The sequence below is a fragment of the Choloepus didactylus genome, chromosome 12 (genome assembly GCF_015220235.1).
Source record: "Choloepus didactylus isolate mChoDid1 chromosome 12, mChoDid1.pri, whole genome shotgun sequence".
Taxonomy (NCBI): domain Eukaryota; kingdom Metazoa; phylum Chordata; class Mammalia; order Pilosa; family Megalonychidae; genus Choloepus; species Choloepus didactylus.
This window is the reverse complement of record NC_051318.1, coordinates 87,239,735-87,254,386: the sequence shown is the minus strand read 5'-3', so window position 1 is coordinate 87,254,386 and position 14,652 is coordinate 87,239,735. Positions and strand designations below refer to the sequence as shown.

At 33.5% G+C, this 14,652-nt stretch overlaps 1 protein-coding gene across 9 annotated transcripts in view; it reads left to right on the top strand.

Annotated features, from left to right (window-relative positions):
• Positions 1-14,271, top strand: part of ELF1 (E74 like ETS transcription factor 1) — a 123,004-nt gene extending 108,733 nt beyond the window's left edge. For all 9 annotated transcript variants that reach the window (XM_037800147.1, XM_037800150.1, XM_037800145.1 and 6 more), the window contains 4 exons: positions 3,385-3,468; positions 4,188-4,380; positions 5,649-6,098; positions 12,311-14,271. In XM_037800147.1, coding sequence (XP_037656075.1) covers positions 3,385-3,468; positions 4,188-4,380; positions 5,649-6,098; positions 12,311-12,914 — 1,331 coding nt within the window. In that variant the 3' untranslated portion in view covers positions 12,915-14,271. The remainder of the gene's footprint in view (positions 1-3,384; positions 3,469-4,187; positions 4,381-5,648; positions 6,099-12,310) is intronic.
• Positions 14,272-14,652: the final 381 nt, after the last annotated feature.

Below are 14,652 nucleotides of genomic sequence, written 5' to 3'. Positions count from 1 at the left end.
GTACTTAATGCTTGTATTAGAAAAGAGGAACAATCTCAAATCAGTGGCTTCATCTTCCACCTTAAGAAACTAGAAGAAAAGGAAATAAAACCCAAAGAAAGCAGAATAAAGGAACTAATAAATATCAGAGTAAAAATCAATGAAATAGACATCAAAGAAAGAAGAAGTAGACAAAATCAGTTAATCCAAATGTTGCATTGAATATGATGCTTAAAACTTTCCCACAAAGAAAACATCAGGCTGTGAGACTTCACTGGTGAAATTCCATGAGATATTGAAGGAAGATATAATATCAGTTCTATGAAAGGTCTTCCAGAAAATTGAAAGGGAGGTGTATTAGTTAGGGTTCTCTAGGAAACAGAATCAACAAGAGATATCTGTAAATAGAAGATTTTATAAAAGTGTGTCGTGCAACTGTGGGGATGCATGAGTCCAAATTCCGTAGGGCAGGCAGCAAACTGGCAACTCTGATGAAGATGTTTGATGAACTCCTCAGGCAGTGAACTGGCAACTCCCATGACAGTGTTCAGGAAACGCTTTGCTGGCTAGCCAAAGAAGAAATGAAGGTCCTTCTCTCTCTTCCTTAAAAGTCTTCAACTGATTGGGTTAAATTCAGCTGATTGAATTCTCTCATTGTGGAAGACATGCCCTTTGTTAATGTAATCAGTCACAGGTGCAGTCAATTGACTGATGAGTTAATAAACCAGCCTTCTGGTTTATTAACCAGCCATAAATGTCCTTGCAGTAATGGTTAGACACCTGGACAGCATCACCTGGCATGTAAACTAACCATCACAGGAGGAACTATTTCCCTCCTCATTCCACGAGGCTACCATTACTTGGGTGTGAAACCAGACTGAGACATTATGAGACAAGAAACCTGAAGACCAATATCCTTTATGAACATAGATGCTAAAATTAATGAGATTGAACCAAAACAATTGATAAAAGGAACAAAGTTGATGAACTTACATTTCCTGACCTTGAGACTTATTATTAAAAATCTGCATTAATCAAGACAGAATGGTCTTGGCATCAAGAAAAATGAATGGATCAATGGAATGGGATAGAGAAATAGCCTATATACATATGGTCAGTTGAGTCCTTTTTTTTTCCCCCAACAGAGATGATAAGGCAGTTCAGTGGAGAAAACATAGTGTTTTTAATAATTGGTACTAGAACAATTGGTATGGATATCCATATGTCCCCCTGGCCCCCCCACCCAACAGAAATTAGAAAACAGTTTGGTACTTTCTTTAAAAGTTTAACATATATTTAACACAAGACCCAGTCATTCCCTACTCCCAAGTATTTGCACAAAAGAAGTGAAATCATATGTTTATACAAATATTTGAGTATAAGTGTTCTTAGCAGCATTATTTGCAGTTGCCCCAAAGTTGAAAAACCCAAATATCTGTCAACTGCTGATTTGACAAACAAATTTGTGGTATCAATAGAATGGAATACTAATCAGGAATAAAATGGGATTCATACACAACAGCAAAAATGGATGACTCTCAGAATAATTATGCTGGGTGAATGAAGCCTGACTAAAAATGAATATGGTTCCATTTATATAGCATTCTAGAAAATGTAAACTAATCTTATAGACAGATAGCAGATTAGTGGATACCTGTAGATTGGTTGGGTTGAAGAGGGGCAAGATGTGTGGATTATAAAGGCACAGAGAAACTTTTGGAAGTGATGAATATGTCCATTATTTTGATTGTGATGGTTTTACAGGCGTATACATGTCAAAATATATCAAATTGTAAACTTTAAACATAGGCAATTTATTGTATGTCAGTTATACCTCAATAAAAATAAAAGACCTGGTGATATGATAAAAAGAAACCAAATATAATGTGTAGAAATGAAGAAATGTAATTGAAAACATAATATATGGGTTTAACAGCAGATTGATCAATGTTTATGAGAAAATTAGTGAGTTGTAATATAGATCTGATGGGAATAAAATACGAAACAGATGGAGACATCAAGGATTGAATGAAAAGGTCTACATGCATTTTCATTGGTCTGAGAAGAGAGAATATTGAGATTGAGGAGGAGGCAATATTCAAGGAGATAATGACTGAGACTTTTCAGAATGACGTTAACCCTCAGCATAGTGAATCCTGAGTAGGTTAGTTAAAATAAATCCATGCCTAAATACACATAGTAAAAATACCACCGAAGACACACCCCTGCCCCCTAACAAACAAACCAGGAAGAAACATTACTTAAGAGGAATTGACGCTTAGCTTGAGAGCATAGAAGTTCCCCACAAAAACTTGGAAGAGTTGGATGTCTTCAAAGTACTGAGAAGAAATAACTGCCAACCAAAAATTCTGTATCCACCTAAGCTACAATTAATATGAAGCTGTGTGCATTGCCACCTTCAATAGTGGCTTGTTACTAATCATGTGAGTCTTGTTCTAGAATTCTGTTTTTCAGAATTCACTCTTGTGATCTAGATCAGAGAGAGTCAGCTTCAGGAATGCTGGGTTAGGAAGTACTAACTAAACTATTGGTTTATGTTTAATCGTCATTATTTCTCACCTACAGAAAGATAGTCTTTTCATATAGCTTGACCATATCAACTTAAATTGCAGGCAGCATTGCCATCAAGCTGTGATTTTAGATAAGCGGCAAAAGGTCACAAACAAGACTTTAGAATAGTTGGCCTACTCAAACTAAGACTGTGCAAATACAGTTTAATGCTGCCTGGATGGACATGTTTAGAGACTGGATGATGGATAACCATAAAGTTTATTTGCTGTGAATCAGAATAAATACAGAAAAATGAAGTGTTTGGAAACATACAGGAAAATAAAAATTAACTTTGTGGTCCCCCAAAAGTTAGCCTCAAATATTTTCCATATCCTTAGAGTTCTGGGACATGTCCAATAAGTGAGAACTAATTGTGCAGAGATTTATTTAAAAGACAGAAGAGCTAAAAAATCTTTTTCTCTTACCTTAAAAAGCCTATATAACCAAAGGCAGACAAAGCTATTTGTCTTATTTTTTGAGCCCAAGTTTTATTAATGTTACCATTTTCAAAAATTTTAAGGAAGCCTTGTAGTATTGTCACCTGGAAGACAAGATGGAGTATTTTAAACTTAGCCTCAGATTTACAGATAAGCCAAGTATCATTTCTTAACATAAATTTGTTTGTACTATAACCTATATTAATGTTCAATTTTTACTCAAGTTATTTTCCTTTTGATAATGATTTTAAGAGGCAAATTATGTGACCTACCTATAAAGCATTTGGCACTTGAAATTCAGAAAAAATGCCAAAATTGCATTTATAAACAGCTAAATTGTCTATTCTCTCTCACTTTTGAAAGCAAACATTTATATGCCAAGCTGTTCTGATTTTAGGGAGAAAAACTAAACCATCACGACCAGATTCTCCAGCCACCACACCAAACATATCTGTGAAGAAGAAAAACAAAGATGGGAAGGGTAAGTTCTTCTGTAATTTACAGTTAATATATACAGGTCAAATAGCATTCAGATTTCATTATAGCATCCATATATTGTAAGTAGAAACCACCAACTTTCTTGACATGCTAGAATGAATCTTATTGCTGCCACATGCTTAGAAGATGCGGTTACTACTTTCTATAAAGAGATGAGTGACAATGTAGTCCCAGGTATCCCTTGAGAGATTTTCACTTACAGGTCTACATGATCTATTCTTTTGCTCAATAATCAGGCTCTTGGGGGAGTCCAGCTAGGTTCATTTCGTAGACATTTTATTAAATTTTCTTGGAGTTCCAATATTTTCATAACTGCTACCAAATTTGAAGAAAATTGTTACGGCTTATCTACTACCTCTCAATAGAAGACAACTATTGAAAGATTTTGTACAACTGTTTTTCACTGTTTCTTCTATGAAACATTTCTTAAAGAGGTGGGAAAAAAAGTGAATCTCAAAGTGCTTTCTACCTAAGGCATAACAAATCTAATTGACAAGATTGAGTTCTGATATTTTTTAAGGGACTAATAAAAAGATTTATAGTAGACTCAAATTTTTGACCATTGTATCATAAATACTAACTGAATCATGTAATATTTTTGTATAATTATAGATGGAACGTTTATAAGATTTTTAGTTGTGTTTTATTGTGTTCTTTCAAAGTAAATTTTGGTCAGATGAAAAGAAATTGCTCTTGTTTCAGGAAACACAATATACCTTTGGGAATTTCTACTAGCACTGCTGCAAGACAAAGCTACCTGTCCTAAATACATCAAATGGACCCAGCGAGAAAAAGGCATTTTTAAATTGGTGGATTCTAAAGCAGTGTCCAGGTTGTGGGGGAAGCACAAAAACAAGCCTGATATGAATTATGAGACCATGGGAAGAGCTCTCAGGTGTGTGAAGTTTATGTAATTCGTATCATAATTGTGGAACTGTAACCCTTAACATTCTTTGAAATTTGCTAACTACTTGTTGAATTGTACTTTGAAAGTTACCACTTTTCTGTGTATATGTTATATTTCACAGTACAAAAGTAAATATACATATAGATATATATAATTTCCAAATACTAAAGAAAAAAAAATAGGCAACTTCTAAAAAATTAAGGGAGTAAAGATACAGTGAACTTTATCTGTTGGATTTTATTTATTTTACTCGTCTGTGCATTTAAGTTGAAATCTTATTCCAATCTTGGAAAATGTTTTCCTTCTAGGAAATCTTCATGCAAATAAAATATCTTTTTTTATAAAGGGAACAGAAAATAATTAAGCTGTTATAAGGAATTGTAAAGCAGCTACCAGACTCATATGTTTTGAACCATTAATCTTAAATTCACAAAGTACAAATAGTGGTAATGCAGATTATTACCAAGAGATTGTCAGTGTGCATTTTAAAATATAAACCTCAAGTGTGATATGTTATATATTATTGTGAAATAAATTAATGCTTCCTGAGAAATACTAGACATTGTAATAATTGTGTACTAGTGTACCATTTTATCCTTATGTTCACTTTTAGCCTGTTTTTCTGTCATGTCATTTATTATTCAAGATATACATGTATTTGGGAAAAATTTATTAGAATTAGCAATAATCTAAATAAGTTTTAGAGTATTTTTCCCTTATATTTTAGGTTCTTGATTTAATTAAAATCAATGACAAAATTAGAATCACTTCTCTTTTGTACATCATTAAATTTTATGCACAATATTGTCAAATCTTTGCATCAAATTTAAACTTTAGAGGCATATATAGGAAGCTGTGGAGGGGAAAACAATTTCTTGGGATTTGTAGTAGATTTGATCATCTCTGAAAAGGCAAATAGCAGACAGGTAGATTAAGTAAGTAAGTGAAGAATCAGAGTTCTTCACTTACTTTACATGCTTTATCAATATTCCCCTAGTTGGAACTGCTTTTAGAGTTAGTTGGTAATAAAGACTTTTCTCTATCTGTGAGTAAATATGTATGTTTTACATATATTTAGAAAAATAATGTTTTTAATTATATTTTCTAATTTCTAACATAAAATGTCTTTCATTTAGAAATTCTTTTCTCGTTTGATTCCAACTTTGAGTTTTTATTTATAATTAGGAATTTGATTTTGTTGAATATTATTTTAACTTACATTTGATTACTATATTGATGTTGTCTGCTTTCAATAGGTACTATTACCAAAGGGGTATTCTGGCAAAAGTGGAAGGTCAGCGCTTGGTGTATCAGTTTAAGGAAATGCCAAAAGATCTTATTTATATTGATGATGAAGATGCAAGCTCCAGCATAGAGTCTTCAGATCCATCAGTGTCTTCAACAACCACTTCAAGTCGGAACCAAGTGAGCCGATCCAGGATATCTTCAAGTACAGGGATAAAAGGAGGCGCCACTACAGTTCTAAAACCAGGGAATTGTAAAGCTCCAAAACCCAAAGATCACGTGGAAGTTCCACAGCCATCAGAAGTTTTGAGGACAGTGCAGCCTATGCAGGTTCCATATCCTACCCAGCTCTTCCGGACTGTCCATGTAGTGCAGCCAGTACAAGCTGTCCCAGAAGGAGAAGCAACTGTAATGAATAGCATGCATGATGAAACATTAAATTCTTCCATTCAGAGTATTAGGTGAGAAAACCCAGTTACCAGTGCATGATATCACCATGTGATGTTACTGATCAGAGCCATTCCATTTGGTTAAGTGAGTCAAGATTCAGAAAATACAGATTATGTAGATTTTAACCTAGAACTCTTAGACAACAGATTGTTTCAGCAGCAATGTGTATTACATCAATCCTCTGATTCTATCAATGATTCCTTATTTTTAAACTTTGACATTTTTTGACAGTATTTTGTCAATTTAAGTCTAATCCAGTAAGCCTTTATACAATTGGACTGATCCATAAAGGAGTGATCCATATATAAGAAAATCCAGAGAATGTTTCAGATTTTTTTCAAGCCAGGTCAGAAACCGTAAAAAGTCAACATAAATTGACATATCATGACCTCTCAGAATGGACTTAGTTCCACGAAATAAACATCATTCCTTGGTTTACCTTATCATGTATGAAAAGTTCAAACAGGTTGTAAGAACAAGAGTCTAAGATTGAAATTTCTTCTTTTTCAGACTTTTAGAGGAGAAGTTAGAAGAATAGATTTCTGGTTCAGTCAAATCAAGTTCTGCCTCATAGTCCCAGGAAAGATGTGAAACAAGCAATAGACCAAGAAAACCCTGTCTGCTCTAGACTGGTCTTTTGCAGAAATTTGGGACCAGTCTCAGCTGATTTAGAATTGGGGGTTGGGTTTGAGCAGAAAATCTAGATGGGCTTTTGCAGTGTTACTCTATTTTTCTATTTCTACTGTCATGGATTGCCAGAACATGTATTATAATAAAATATAGGAGCCCTTTCAAAGCCAATACAATGATTCTTTGATTATTTTCATTATCAGACTTCAGTACTACATTTGTCTTACGGTTTGTTCAGCTGTTCATGAACTAAGTCACAGTTACCTAGAATCCAGACAGACCTGCATGATTCAGTCTTCCTTGTTTCAGTAACTTAAGCCTTTGACATTGTGAAAATCTAATTCAGTTGACATGCAAGAAGAAAAGTATGAAGATAAATTTTTTTCCCATTGTAATTACATAGGAATGATGACATCTTCAATTCTTATTAAAGGAAAGGAATACTTATTTATCTCTCACTCTATTTTCCTTTTACTGTATTATTTTCTTCCAAGTCCTATAACTGAGGATCTATTTCAGAGTATGTGGCTCCTCCCACTGGTTTCTAGGGTCTTTGTTATTTTATCATTGTGTATATTTGTGTTGATAAAAGATACACATTGGCCAGTAGTCACTGGGACCCTCTTAGAGAGATGCAGTGGCATTTTTTAGCATCTATATTCAAAATTTCCTTTTTAAGACCTTCAGGATAAAAAACAAAGCAAAAAACACACAAAAACCCTAGCTTTGAAAGACATTAAATTATGGGTATTATATTGGATAGTGTATTACTCTGAAGTCAATTTCTGAATTAAGACTTGACAGGCAAGGGCAGAACTACACTCCATTCCAGTGATTTTCAAACTATCCTCAGTTTACATTTCAGAATCTTCATTCCTGGGCTCCCTGAGAGTTCCAGGAACTCTCAATCTTCTTCCAGCCTCTAATATTTTCTCTCTTCAGTCTAACCTAGATATTATTACTACAAGTCAATTTTCTAAAGTACGTTTATGTTGCTTTCTTGCAGCTTTTGTTAAAGCTATGCTGCAGGCAGAGTACCGTCTGTTTTCTGTGGCCCTGCCTGTCAGCTCTCACTCTTCTCATAACGTCTTTCTTGCTCTCCAGCTAAACCTCAATCTGGTGCATACATTCACCTGGTGTTTCAGTTCATTTTAATGCTTGTCTCCCCTTCCACATTTAAATCTATAGGAGCCAGCACTTGTTAGTGCTATAAATTCTCTAAGTGAACTACTTATATCATGAAGAAATACAAAATTTAACCTCTTCAAACTTTAAAACATCTATACTTACTGTAAGTCATTCCTGTATTTGTATGAATGTATCTAGACACACATTCTTAATTATTTGTCTTTTTAAAAAATCATTTTCTTGTTTGGTTATATCTTTTATTTTCCACCTCCAAATCCAGTTTATTTTCAAGCAGTTAAACTTTTAATAAATTACATTTTCTGCCCTGAAATTATGTGGAAAGGCAGAAGCTCACGCATGGCTGAGTCTTTGTGTACTTATCAGCTACCGAATATTTGTATTTTGCTATCTTGTTCTCTACATTGTATAGAAAGAAAGAAAAATGTTAATTTCAAGCGAATTGTACCTAACACTCTGAGAAACTTTAGCGTATTAGACTAGTTTTTCATTAGAAGAATGAATTTCTAGAACTTGTATAGAGTCCCTTGCTTAGTGATTTATTGTTTTGAATTTGCATTTTTATAATTACGCCAACTTATTATTATGAAAATTACAAAATATGGGAAAGTTGAAACAGTTCAATGAAAATTTATTTACTGTCCTAAATTCACAAATTGTTGTCATTTTGCCTTGTTTTCTATTTGTGTTATTTTTTCTATTTGACTTTTTATCAAGTAAGTTGACATTATGACATTTCACCCCTAAATACTTCAACTTACAACTCCCAAGAATAGAGATGATATCTTGCATAACAATATTATCACTCTTAAAAAAAATTAACAGTAGTTTGATTTTATCTTTCTGGATTTTATGACTGAATAACAAAAAGGGTCTTTAAGGTTTTTCTGTGGTCAAGAAAACATTGAATACATATTACCTAAATATTAGAAAAATTATCAAATTAACATAACGAGAGCTGACACTTCGTGAGTACTTTTCTATATGCCATACACATTCTTTATATATTGGTGTGTAGAATCCCCCATTTTACAGATGCGGAAACTGAGTTAGGGAGTGGCTAAGGATCTTGGTCACATCTATTAAATTGTGCAGGTAGTATTATAAGATAAGCAGTTTAGTCCAAAGCAATGAACTTGATGACTTGCCATACCATCTATTGATTTACATGAGGCACATGAATTAACAGTTATTTAAAATGAGGCAGCAACATCTCAACTTTTTCCCTTTGCTTACTTTTCTTTATGTCACATAATTGCATCCATGTATGTTTAAGTTAATTAAAATATTTAATGACTTATGGTATGTGTACTCAGTTTTTATAAATTTTAATTAGACTCTGGCTTCATGTTATTTTAAATAACATAAAAAAATCTCTGGTAAATGATTTTCCTGAAATTGTACATTTAAAAACTTGGAAGTCTGTATATCTGCCATAGCTTTTTTCTCTTTAATATTTATTCAAGCACTTATAGCATATGCTAAGAGTCTTTTAAATGAATTCGTCCCTAAGAAACGCATAGTAAGTTACCTGAAAAGCGTTGTGGTGAAGTTGGAAGAATGGAGGTGTAACTCTCCAGTCTTCCAAACAATTATTAGATACGACATCTAGTTAGATGACTTATTCTTAGTCTGTTTCCAAAACTAAATCATCCAGGTAGTTGTGATGATTAAATGACAGTTCTGACATTCAACAGTAACCAAATTTATGTTTTTTATCTTTCTTAGCCTCAGAAAGTTTGATGAATTTTACATTATCACACATATCATCAGTTGGCTATATGACGCTTAGGAGTCTTTTTAATAGCAGTTAAATATTATAACCCATGTGATCAAACAGAAATGGCAGTTTAATCATTAGAAGAATAACTAAAAATTACTATGGTTGGAGAAGAGGCTGCACAATATCGTATCCTTTAATCTCTGAATTTTTTATTATTAGTGAAAATTAATTGTATTAGGATTTGTTCAAATAAGCCAATATATTACATTGTAAACATTGTAGATCTATATATATATATTCTGGCAGATGGCAGTCAGGTATCTTAAGAAGGGGAAACCTTTTTCTAATCTGAACACATTGAAAGGCTAATAGTAGCCCTGATAAGCAATATGGAAAATTCCCAAATACATTATTGCTTGTGCCACACCTGAGAGAGGTAAAAGGAAGGGGAGAGGTGTGTGTTAAAGAGTTGTGTTGTAACTGGCTGCAGTTTAAAGGATGTAGTAGTAAATACTCATCTTTAGCTGGAGTTATTCAGGACTTAACAGGTAGCAAGCAGTATGTTGTAGTAGTTAAGCACATAGGCTCAGCAGTCAGACGGCTTTTTATCTAATTGATCAATTTTCTCATGTAAAATGGGGTTAATAGTACTTACAAGGTGGTTATGAGGATGACATGTAAGTATTTGGAACAGCCTGCACACACTAGGTCCTCGTTACGTAATATGAATACAAATGTCTACATTGGCAGGGCTGTGTGTTTTTAGAGATAGGATCTATGTGCTTATGCTATGCCAAGCATTGTTCTATTTATGTGTACATGCATATGTACTCTTGGCATGAGAAGCCTTTGGGGGTTTTTATTTAAGAAAAAAAAAAAAAAAGGGAATCTGGTTGTATGGTCAAGTACCATACCCAGGTTCAGATTTTACCTGAGATACAGTGATTTGGCTGGGTGGGTGGATTATATATTGGAAAAGTTACCTAGTTGTCAAGGTGTCTATTTCTTTCCCACTCACCCCTGCCTGCCCAATCATATTTGTGCATATGGCTTTTATTCCTAGCCATACCCTATCTACCAATTAAATCTTCATTACCCAACTCACATTTTGTTCTAGTTCTGTCCTTCAGCAGAGTTATTAATTCCCTGCTGTGGACTGATCCTCAAGTTTGGTGACTTGGGTGGCGATATGAACATGGGAATTGGTTTCTTAGGTGAGTGGGTGGGCTCTAGTCATCCCATCTTCCCCCTTTTTTGAACTTCTGAGTTGAACTATTTTCCTTCTTTTCACCTAACCCATTTTAGCCCTCTAGAATTTGATGTCCCTCATATGTAACAGGCCACAAAAAACTTCAGTTTAACTTTAGTAATTTATTGGCTAAAACATTATGTTTATAGGGATTAATCTAGCTCTTAGTTATTTGAAGTTGCAGTCATTTTCTTTTGTAGAATAGTTTTCCAGAATTCAGAGGAAATACAGTTGAGATCCCAGTGCGGAATGTTTTCAACTGCACTTGTTTTACATAACAATGGTCACAGCTGTCAACTTTCAAAGTTAGATGGACTTGTAATATCATTTATGTACTTCTTTAGTAAATAAGATTAACAGCATTACGTAAACTGACAGTGCTAGATTAAAAGTGCCAAAGGATTTTATATTAAGTTGTAACGTTATGACTAAAATCCATGAAAATTATTTGAGTCTAGAAAATTGTCAAAACTTGCTTCTGTTTATTTTTGCTAAAGTTTGTCTTTATTTTTATGCTCTGTCTGCCAAACCAAGAACCCTTGTGAGTTAATTATAGACCTGGCTTGTTTTATATAAATATATGAACTGTCGGCTATTAAAATTCTTCTGACAATTCTTTCAGATTGTACATTTAAGACTAAGGTTTTATTTTTTTTAAATGAGCATTTTTTCCTCTTTATAGAAAAACAGGTTGAAAACAATTATAATCACATGAAGTTTGCTAATTGTTGTGAATAACCATGGTGTATTGATGTTATCCCTCAAATAATAAAATGAGTTAAACACATTTACTTATTTTCTTTTAAGCAGCTCACATATAATTTCCTTGCCATGCATTTTTTGATTTTTTTAAAGTTAAATTCAGTTTTACTGAAATATATTCACATACCATACAGTCATCCATGGTGTACAATCAACTGTTCACAGTACCATCATATAGTTATGCATTCATCACCCCAATCTATTTTTGAACATTTTCCTTACATCACAAAGAATCAGAATAAGAAAAAAAAGTAAAAAAGAACACCCAAATCATCCTCCCATCCCACCCTATTTTTCATTTAGTTTTTGTCCCCATTTTTCTACTTATCCATCCATACACTAGATAAAGGGAGTGTGATCCACAAGGTTTTCACAATCACACTGTCACCCCTTGTAATCTGTTGCCATGCATTTTGATAGTATTCTTCCTATCCCAACAAAATTGCTTCCCTGTTTGTGTTAATGTGGCACTTTGTACAGTTGATTTTTTTCATAGCGTTCAACAGATGGTATCATAGTTAATGGACTGAGAGTTTTGTGTTGGATATTTCTCTAACTACAGGGTTTGGCAAAATGTTTATGCTGTGTTGATATATGGAAAGTAGCATTTGAAATGTACAACTCAGATTTTGTCAGAATGACTTACCAAGTTTTAAAGTTTTAAATGATGTGGCATATGCTAATTTTTCACTTTTATTTCATGATCTTTATAGGACTATACAGGCTCCAGCCCAAGTTCCAGTGGTGGTTTCTCCTGGGAATCAGCAGTTGCATACAGTAACACTCCAGACCGTGCCACTTACAACAGTTATAGCCAGCACAGACCCATCATCAGGTGCTGGAGCTCAGAAATTTATTTTACAAGCCATTCCATCATCACAGCCCATGACAGTACTGAAAGAAAATGTCATGCTGCAGTCACAGAAGCCCGGCTCTCCTCCTTCTATTGTTTTTAGCCCTGCCCATGTGCAGCAGGTTCTTACTAGCAATGTTCAGTCAGTTTGCAATGGAACAGTCAGTATGGCTTCATCTCCATCCTTCAATGCTTCTACGCCTGTGGTCACCTTTTCTCCTCGCAGTTCACAATTGGTTGCTCACCCACCTGGCACTGTAATCACTTCAGTTATCAAAGCTCAAGAACCAAAAACTGTTAAGCAGGAAGTAGAAGAAAAGGAGATCGAAGATAATTTCAATGAAGACACTGAAAAAACTGAGCAACAGCCACAGCCTTATGTGATGGTGGTGTCCAGTTCCAACGGCTTTGCCTCTCAGGTAGCAGTGAAACAAAATGAACTGTTGGAACCCAACTCTTTTTAATACACCAAAGGAATTATGGATTTTTTAATTGAACATTTTCACTTGTATGCAAACTTATCAATTCTAAGACATTTGATAGAGGTTTCTAATTTTGTAGTCAATGGTTAAAAGTAATACTTTAGTTTTAACTTAGGTGAGGAGAAAAACCCAAATGTTTCTCTTTGTTCTCCATGTTTCAGAATTTAATTGTGAAGGAACAGGCATTTTATACTATGAAGACATTCTTTTGAGATTTTTTTTTTCAGTTGCTACCATCGTAAGCATTTTTAAAGTTTATTTTCTAATTTTACATTTTACTAGCTCTTCTGATGCTTTTGTAAATATAAGGCAACAGGAAGTTTATATAGGAACTGTTTTCATTCCATAACTTCATGTATAAGTCTTGACTCTTTGAAAGGAAAGAAACCTATTTTTGCTTTGTTAAAATTATGATTTCACTTAGATTGACTTTAGTTGGCTGCACTGTATAATGAACTATGGGTTTGTAAAATATAATATTAAAAATCAAAACCTGGACTGGTTGGAAATTATCTCCAGAAGCAGGTTAGTATAAAAATTATCAGCTTAAGGGCTTTCCCACTGATTAGCTGTGTAACCTTGGGAAAGTCACTTTCTGGGTTTTAGTTCTGCTCATAAAAGGAAAGGATGCCTTGGATTAGATGATTTCCAAATTCCTCTCTAGTTCTAAAATTTATGATTCTAGCGCCTATATTTTAAATTTATATTAATTAACACATCAGGTTATTTCCTAATGTAAATATAGCTAAAATACTGATTTTTAAAAATATGGCCACAAAATTGATTGTTCCATTATCAGTATGATCTGCCATGAGCCTAAATTTCTTCCTAAATCCTTTGTTCATTAGCTCTTAGGCCACTAGTAAACTTACGTTGCTGAATGCTAACTGATTCACTTCTATTGTGAAAGAGTCAAGTATCTTTCTTAAGGGCCCAGAAAGCAACTTAAGCCTTGGTCTAATCTGGCTGAGTTGTCATTTGCTATAAAAGCATAATTGCTGTATGTTTTGGATCATTTTTTTTTTAATGGGCTGGAAGGGGGAAAATTACATACAAAGATATATACATATATATTCATGTTTCTGAAATGAAAGTTTTTAGATTATTTTCCAACTGTAAATAATGTACATTTAATTTCACAAGAAAAATTATTATCTGCATATTTTCTGGTATAGTAAAGGGAAATTTTTGTAGATGAAAAAATCATGTTTAGAGGTCTAATGTTATATGTTTTCATACTATAAAGTGAATTTGTATTTAAACAAAATTTTAAATTTTGGAATCCTCTAAACCTTTTTGTATCTTTAATTGGTTTATTAAATAAATCATGTAAAAATTCTCAACGCTTTTGTTTTTAGGCAGATGTTTCTTAACTGTGCAGAGAATGTTGCCTATATTTACACTGCTACTAAATATTTTTATAACAAACCCCATTTTAGAGTTGCAGAATGTTTTCCTTTTACTTTTCCTTTCTACCTGTCAAACAACAGTTCCCAGGCATCTCTACACAATAGATTATTACCAAGCTTCAAAAATTAGAAATAAAATGTTCTCAGCAACAGTATTAATCACACTTTTTAAAACAAGTTTTCTAATGAGAAACTGGATCAATTCATTGTTAAACTTGGAAAACATAGAAACAAGAAAATATAAGAAAATAAAAACCACCATAATCTATCTCATTTGCATCAGTAAGTTTAACTTATTCATTTTTCCATGT